Genomic DNA, 8,266 nt, shown 5'->3' with positions numbered 1-8,266 from the left:
GCCCCCCTAATGCTGCTCCTCCCACCCCAGTCCTCTGATGTTCACATTGTCGTAACAATTGCTTGGGGAAGGGCTTGCTGAGAGACCGGCACTACCTTTCCTGGTTTTCCCAAGCTTTCAAATGAAGCCAAAGTCGCACAAGCTAGGAGGGCTAAGTGCCACAGTCCTCCTTTCCCATAGACCGCATTTTGGAGGCTTAAAGCTCAAGTCAGAGACCTCAGGAGAAAATCCTTAGCAGCAGATCCTCTGGGATGGAAGGGAAGCCTGTTGTGTGCACATCCTGTTCCCATGTGATTGTCCTGAAGTCGCTAGCTGAGCATCAGCCAGGCACAGCGTGTATCAGTGGTATCACTGCCTCCTCTGAGCCTTATCCTACAAAAATAGATAGTGCCCCTTGGCTAGAGGACTTCGCCAGATCTCGGGATAAAGCTCAGCCGTCACAGCGGGCAGCTTGCTGAAGCGTCTGCTGGTGTGCAGCTGCAGTCGGAAACATTTGAGCTTCCCGAATGTCAAAGAAACAGGATGGTCGAATAGCGCAGATAACGTCATGGTGTAGAGTTTCGCTATAAATCATTTGGGCAGCCTCATCCAGATAGTGTGCGACATGCTGATCACCCCATCTCAGAGTGGAGATTGGAGATATAGTATGGGGGGAACACCGAGCCTCAAAAAAGAGCAAGGAAATCATACAAGGTCTTAGCAATGGCTGGTGGAAATGGGAAAGTTTTGCTCCTTGGGAAGACGCAGTATCAGAGAAGATTAAATTAAAAGCCACTGAATGTTTTAGAGAGGCAGATCTCCTGCCTCTGTGCACAACCAAGGCATTGAAAGGCAGAAGAGCTGGAACCAATTAAAAGAAAAATCATTTTGTGCAGCATGACAGGGGTCTGGGGGATCCACTGTCATGGGACAATGGTGAAGCCAGGAGGCCCTGGATGAGTATCAGCGATGCTGGGTTAATACTTGCAACTCAAGGAGAAGTTAGCACCACTGAGCAGACCCAGGCAGTAGAATGATGGAAATTTTCTATTTTCTTTTTTTTTTCTTAATAGGTTGCAGCAACAGTGGGACAGTCTACTAGTGACATAAAACATCCAGTGTCCAGTCCAACTGTAGAGACTGGTCAGCAAGCCAATAAGTTAGAGGAGCTTAGGAAAGAGACGCCGGTCTGCCAGGAGAGCAGGGGGGCTGGGAAAAGGACAAATCCTCGTCTGAGGCTTCAGGAGCCACCAAAGCCACCAGCACCTTCTCCAGACCATGTGCTGAGGCTTCAGGAGACATCAAAGCCACCAGCACCTTCTCCAGACCATGTGCTGAGGCTTCAGGAGCCACCAAAGCCACCAGCACCTTCTCCAGACCATGCACTGAGGCGTCAGGAGCCACCAACCCCACCAGCACCTTCTCCAGACCATGTGCTGAGGCTTCAGGAGCCACCAAAGCCACCAGCACCTTCTCCAGACCATGCACGGAGGCTTCAGGAGCCACCAAAGCCACCAGCACCTTCTCCAGACCATGCACGGAGGCTTCAGGAGCCACCAACGCCACCAGCACCTTCTCCAGACCATGTGCTGAGGCTTCAGGAGCCACCAAAGCCACCAGCACCTTCTCCAGACCATGTGCTAAGGCTTCAAGAGCCACCAGAGCCACCAGCACTTTCTCCAAACCACATGCTGAGGCTTCAGGAGACATCAAAGCCACCAGCACTTTCTCCAGACCAAGTGCTGGGGCTTCAGGAGCCACCAAAGCCACCAGCACCTTCTCCAGGCCATGTGCAGTCCAGCAAGGAGCACCCTCCCTCTAGGAAGCAGGCAGAAGGACATTCCTGTCCTCTTGAGGGAAGAGAGAGCCAACAAGGACTGTTAAATCAAGAGGACAAAACCCAAGGTGAGGAAGAGCCATTGCTAAAGAAATCAAGTCCTCCAGAGCCTGGAGAAAACACTCTTCTTGAGCAAATCACATCTCAGAGAGCAGACAAGGATGGGAAGAGCAAAGAGACAAGAGCAGAGCTGCCTGGGAGCCATCCCAGTGCAGACGCAGGAGGGAGCAGTGCAGCAGAGCCATGTTCTAGGGCTGCACACAGGGAGGTGGGAGGGACACCTTTGAGACATCAGGAGACTGAAACACCAGCTCTTGCTTCTGTTCGACTTGCCAAGGAAGAGCCACTTCCTGCTCCTGCAGCGGGGACGTTGGTTGCTCAGAAGGCACTGCATGCAGCTCACGGCGTCCCAGGGATGGAGGCCACAGCAGGAGAGGTCCCATCTGGAGGCCAGCTGCCGCCTCCTGTGAGCAGAGAAATGGAAATTAAAAAGGCAGACAGATCTGCCCCACAGGAGAAGTTTTTGGCCAGCATGTTAGGGGAGGAGAGTGCCAAACCAGCACCTCTGGGACCTCAGAGGAAGGAAGGAGCAGAACAAACAGCCACAGCTCCACACCAGGAACGGGCAGCACCTTCAGGCACTTTTGAAGGAGGTGCTGAGGTTCAGCCAGAAGTACCGCTGGTCATGCATATCCCTGAGAGACCACAGGAGATGTCTTTGGAGGAGAAGATGCAGCACAAAAACCTCGTTTCCTCCTTGAAGAACTATCTGCTGCTGCTTTTAAAAATGTCAGACAGCACAAAAGAAGACACTGTTCCTGGGGACAAGGAGGAGCCTGAAGCAGAGGAGGTCACGCTCCCAGAGATAGCCATTGCAGGCCTGAGCCCCCGCACCTCAAGGAGAGTTTTGGAAAAGGTACAAAACAATCAGCTCTTCCAGACAGCAGAGAACTTGCCTCTGACCCCCAGGACGTCCAGGCGGATCACGGGCATGATTAACGAGGAATTCATTACCAGCAAGGAGAAGCTGGCTGGTAGGCCTGTGCCACCAAAGAGGCGTACCCGGGTTGCTCCCGAAGAGGAGGGGCTACCCCAGATCTCTGTGCCCTCCATTGTGGTGGGTAGCATGCCGGCAGCAGGAGCAGCGCAGCCTCGTAATAACATTTCTAGTTTCCTTCCAGCAGGCCCTGAAAAAGAGAGCCCTGTTGACCCTCTGGCAGTGCTACCTTGTGCCACACCAGAGGAGCTTGCTTCCGGGGCTCGGCGCAAAATATACCTGCCGAAAACCAAGCAGGTGGATGAGGAAGAGGAGGCAACCCCAGAGAGCCCAAGGCATGGGAGAAGTCCTAACATTTCACCACGGCAATCCAGAAAGAACGCGGCCCTGTTGCCGTCGCCTGCCCTGGCTCCATCGCCTCCTGCAGAGCGGCGCTCACCAACCCTCACAAGGAAGATGGCCACGTTAGAGGTTCCTAAGCTGTATGAGGAGCCCGCAGGTGACAGCAGTGGTGACCATGAGGTCCCTGAAGATGCTAATCCAGAAGGACAGTCAGCAGAGTCCAAGAAAGCAAATAACCCCTTTAAAGGTAAGGGAAGAGGTAATCCCCATGAAGCATGTTAGATGGTTGCCTATAAGGGGAGCCTGGCCAACTGCGCCAGTGATAGTCAGCTGGGGCCACGTGAGTTTTGTGCATTTGCAGGGTTTTCAGCATCACCCTTTGGCTGTGTGAAAGCCAAAAGTCTGCTCCAAGACTTCTTTCCTAGAAGAGAGAGGGCGGAGGAATGCAAGAGACTGGCTGTCTCCACAGCATGGAGGTCTCTGGCCAAAGGAATCACATAATCCTCTTGTTCTTGGTCTGCATGTCCTGGACCTCACCATGTCTCATGCTGGCTGGAGGTCTAGTGGGCATCAGTGGGGTGCACGCTCCTTTTCCACCTCCATGGTCACTGCTAATTTGATCCCTTGTGGCATCAAATTAGAAAAGGCATAATCCTGGTGTTGAAGTGCTTGTGGGAGCCGGGTGATACCCTCGCAGAAATCAGAACTCTTGCAAAAGTAACCTTGATAAATCCCTGCTTCAGTAGACAAATATTTCCTCCAACATTGCACAGTGTTTTTCTGCGTTGCCTCTGGCTGAGCCCCGCTAGGTATTGCAGTGCTGCGCTGTTAAACGAATTTGTGTCACTCGTATTCCACCCTACTTATCCAAGCAGAACTCTGAGACCTTCCCTGGGAAGGCGATGCTATACCCGGCTGTGCTGACATACGTGTGATACCCAACACCAAAGCCCTAAGCAGCAGCGCTGGGGTAGGCTGGCCTGTCCCTGGAGCTGCAGCCAGCACTGTGTGTCTCACCATCGATCTCTTTGCACCCTGTCCTTAGCTCCACAGGTGATTCGTAAGATCAGGGCAGAACAATTTTCCGATGCATCAGGAAACCTGAAACTTTGGTGCCAGTTCTTCAATATTTTGAGTGATTCTAAGCTGATGTGGTACAAGGACGAGATCCCTGTAGCAGAAGCCCAAAGGAGGTAACCTGCCAGCTCCGCTTCGATGTAGTCCTTGTGCATAGCCTGGGTTCGTTTGTTAAATCCAGCACCTTGCATTTACTGGGGTGAAGGTGCCCCTTCTGTTAAGGCTGCATGGCAAGCTCATTGCATGGCACGGTATGTTGTGAACTTTATCTTCTCAGTGCCCAGGGAGGGAGGGAATGTGCGGATGGAGAATTGCTGCCACATTTGTCCTATTGATGCTCCACCTAGAGGGCAGGGGCTGAACCCAAACCTCGGGGAGGGCAGGGTAGATGCTGTGCCCATCTCAGAGTTTGAGAGCTGGGTGTGAGCTGCAAAACTGGGACCCCCCCCATGTGATACATGTGAGGGTGGCAGCTGGGCTGGGAGGGTCTGAAAACTGCACCTGAACAGGCGCTTCCGTGCAACCACCTCTGGCAAGCACCAACAAGGAAAAAGCAGCTCTGGCTGTGCCCTTCCTATCCCTCAGCACTGTCCGTGCACAGGGAGAGCATGTTTGGACAGGTGGGTGGCTTGTTGTGTCCTGGATGCTCCTTTGGGTGTGTTATGGAGAGCAACTTGTTCTCAAGGCCAAGGGAGCTTGTGTGGGAACATCATCCACATTGAATGGGACTTGCCTGATGCCTTTGAGCATCCCTTGAGCTCCCTTGATAATGAGTGGGCAGAAAGAGGTGCTTCTGGGGCAGAAACTATCTCCTACAGCAGATTATTTGAGCTAGGGCAGATGGACCAGGAATGGCCATTGCCTTCTAGCTGACCAGAGCAGAACCTGCTCAGACAGCAGGTCTCAGGATGAGGACCCCACCTCTTCCTTCTGCTGCCCGTCATCCCCTTGATGGTTCATGCTGGCCATGTGTGGCAGAAACAGGCCTTTGGTTCTTGTGGAGGCTCATCTGCCCAGTGTATCATCACCTTGGATAGATTAAGTGCCAGCCCAAAGCTTGGTGCTGCAGGCTGGAGAAGACTGGCAGCCTGCTGATACAGAGCTTATGCTTTGCTGGTCCCTTGGAGAGGGACAGGCTGCAGGATGGCAAGTGGTGTCTGCCCTCACTCGTGAACAGCTGAAAATGAACACCTCTGGGCACCTCTGGGGCTGTTTGGCTTCTAGCCATCCCATCCAGATGCAGATCTGTTAGCCCAAGCACAGCCCTGACCCAGCCACGTTCTGAGGCAAGAACCTTTATCAGTTTGTAGCCCAATCCCAGCCAGGTTGTGCAGGGCTTGCCTGGAAGACAGCACCTCTGTGAGTGCAAACTGCAGGGCAGGACTCCTGGTGCCATGAGGTGCTAGGGGAGCAACTGGGATCCCCTTGGGCTGGCTTCCTTTTGAGCCCTCCTTCAGCCCTCCAAGGGCAGCACAGAGCCTACCTGCAGCGCCTGTGACAGGGATCCCCTGTGCCTCCACATGTCACATGGGGCTGAGGCCATACTCTGGTTTCTTCCAGTGCTGGTGATGAGGGCCAGGCAGCCCTGGCTGTTGTGCAGGCGTCCCAGAAGGACTGCGGGGTCTACCGGTGCATGATCAGCAACGAGTACGGCACTGACTCCACCGATTTCCTGCTCAGCCCAGAAGGTGAGGAGCCCTCAGCAGCCTGGAAGCTCTCCCAGCTGCCTGGGCATGCCGTGGGAGACTGTGGCGAACCGTGGTGAGGGCTTGGTGCCAGGCTGTGGAGTAGGAGCCTTGCACATGCCATTAACACCGCTTCTGTGAGGTGCATCTGCCTCCATGTGCTGACTGATGAGTGATTCACACCACCCGCCTTGACATCCCTTGGGGTGGAAGTGCATGGGGCAGGGTGGGATCCTGGCAGGACCTTGACACCTCTTTGCTTTCTCTCTCCTCTAGTGCTGTCAGGATTTATCTTGCGCGAAGAGATTGAAGGTAAGGGCCACGTGCTGACAAGCTGTGGTTGCTGCTCCTTGCTGTGCGGGGGGCACGCAGCTCTGTGGCGGGGGTAGGATGTGCCCGCATTGTCCCCCCTCACCAGCTCTTCCCTCTGCCAGTTGGAGAGGAGATCGAGATGACGCCCATGGTGTTCGCGAAGGGTTTGGCTGACTCAGGCTACTGGGGGGATAAGCTCTTTGGGCGCGTAGTGAGCGAGGACATGCAACTGGGTGCTGGTTTCCTGCGCAAAGCCTGCCGTGCCAGAGCCATCTACGGCCTGGAGCCTGTCTTTGAGTCTGGCCACACCTGCATCATCAAAGTGCACAATTTCATTGTGTTTGGGACCAAGAATGAGAACAGCCTCATTGAGAAGAACTACGATATCACCATCCAGGTGGGCATCCTTGTGGGGCACCCTCTGCCTGTCTCCCCCACACCTTCCTCGTCTGTCTGTGCCATGATCCCCAGCTCTGTACCCACTTTCTTTATTTCCTTCCACTTTTGGAATGCTCTGGAGGGGTTGAGCCATGTTCCAGTGGGCTGGCAGTGTCATTGTTATTCTTGGCTTCAGCTCTTCTCTCTGAGCAACACGGAGTGGCTTGGAGTTTTCTTCTCACTTGTCCTTTGACCACTGGAACAGAGAAACAACTGGCAGTGGTCCCAAAGGATGCCTGGCCAGGCAGGGGGTCCCAGGGAGGCGTTGGTGCAAGACAGGACAGGTCCCTGACTCTTCTGTTTGCATCTCCAGGAATGTAAAATCCAGAACTCCAGCCGCGAGTACTGCAAGATCTTTGCCGCTGAGGCACGAGCCATCCCTGATTTTGGCGCGGTGCCTGAGTAAGTAAGGAGCTGCAGCTCCCCTGGCTTGACATCCTGGCGGAGCATCCTGGGGGATGGTGGGAAGGTTCCCCACGGGTGCTAGGGACATCCCCAAGGGCAGCGTGCTCTTCTCGCACCCTCAAACAGAAGGGATATTGAGGGGGAAGGCAAAAGCCAGCATTGCAGACAGCGGTGTGAATCTTCACTTGCCACAGTAGGAGAGCTCAGCGGCTGGCGCTGACCCTGTCTGTGTGCTCCTGTGCAGGATAATTCCTCTGTACCTGATTTACCGACCATCCAACAACATCCCTTACGCCACGATGGAGGAGGACCTGGGCGGGCCCTGCGAGCAGTACTGTGTCACTGAGAGAGATGGCAGTTTGGTGGCACAAGGCACCTCTGAGATCGTGCTCAAATGCTGCACCTTCCAGCACTGGGTCTACCAGTGGACAAATGGAAACATCCTCGTGACTGACATGGAAGGTAAAGGGATCTCCCATCTGATTCCTGTGGCCCGTCATCACCCTCTGGCCTGTGAAAGGAGGAGGAAAAGCTCCAGTCTTGACCCCCCCTCTCCCCACGTGCCATGGAGCCCAGCTCCCAGGGCAATGAGACACCCTTGGTGCTGGTGCCTGTCCTTCTCTGGGCAGGGACTGGTTGTCCTCCCTTTCATTGCAGGAGTGGGCTGGAAGATGACCAATGTGCGGATCGCTACCAACATGAAAGGGTGAGTGACTGTGAGCTGCTGGCGCAGGGTCACCCCGGCTGTCCCCAGCTCCACCACTCACGTGGTGAAGGGCCATGGTGGCGAGCGCAGCCGAGCTCCATCCTCAGCTCCCTGCTCTGGCAAGATGTCTTCTGGTGCAAAGCAGGGGCTGAGGATGGCTGTGTTGGCAGGTACCAGGGGCTGAAGGAAAGCTGCTTCCCATCCCTGCTGGAGCAATTTGCGGCCGCTCACCATTGTAACCATTCCTGCAGCATCCTGGGCCTGAAGACGCTGGAGCCAGCCAAGCCCAAGGGCTCCAAGAGCCCCTCTACGGGTAGGAAATCTACCCAGTCCAGCCCTCAGCTCCAGAAGAAGGGGCTGGCAAGTCCCCAGGGCACCCGCAAGGCTTCTGTGAGCCCCAAGAGCTCCCGGAAAGCTGCGGAAACAGGGGAGGCCCCGGCAGCCTCCAAACCTGGGTCAGGAGAGAGCGGCAGGCCAGGCTGCCCGCA

At 54.9% G+C, this 8,266-nt stretch overlaps 1 protein-coding gene across 1 annotated transcript in view; it reads left to right on the top strand.

Moving 5' to 3' along the window:
* The window catches only part of ALPK3 (alpha-kinase 3), a gene marked incomplete at its 5' end in the record, with an annotated part of 25,769 nt that overhangs the window by 15,556 nt on the left and 1,947 nt on the right, over positions 1 to 8,266 (top strand). Inside the window, 10 exons of the mRNA XM_010082152.1 lie at positions 1,053 to 1,259; positions 1,746 to 3,402; positions 4,201 to 4,348; positions 5,793 to 5,920; positions 6,194 to 6,229; positions 6,352 to 6,626; positions 6,981 to 7,069; positions 7,317 to 7,534; positions 7,730 to 7,778; positions 7,949 to 8,256. Coding sequence (XP_010080454.1) covers positions 1,053 to 1,259; positions 1,746 to 3,402; positions 4,201 to 4,348; positions 5,793 to 5,920; positions 6,194 to 6,229; positions 6,352 to 6,626; positions 6,981 to 7,069; positions 7,317 to 7,534; positions 7,730 to 7,778; positions 7,949 to 8,256 — 3,115 coding nt within the window. The remainder of the gene's footprint in view (positions 1 to 1,052; positions 1,260 to 1,745; positions 3,403 to 4,200; positions 4,349 to 5,792; positions 5,921 to 6,193; positions 6,230 to 6,351; positions 6,627 to 6,980; positions 7,070 to 7,316; positions 7,535 to 7,729; positions 7,779 to 7,948; positions 8,257 to 8,266) is intronic.

The sequence above is a fragment of the Pterocles gutturalis genome, unplaced genomic scaffold (genome assembly GCF_000699245.1).
Source record: "Pterocles gutturalis isolate BGI_N339 unplaced genomic scaffold, ASM69924v1 scaffold15864, whole genome shotgun sequence".
In the NCBI taxonomy this organism is placed as follows: Eukaryota; Metazoa; Chordata; class Aves; order Pterocliformes; family Pteroclidae; genus Pterocles; species Pterocles gutturalis.
The sequence above is the reverse complement of the archived record's forward strand: the minus strand, read 5'-3'. Positions and strand labels throughout refer to the sequence as shown.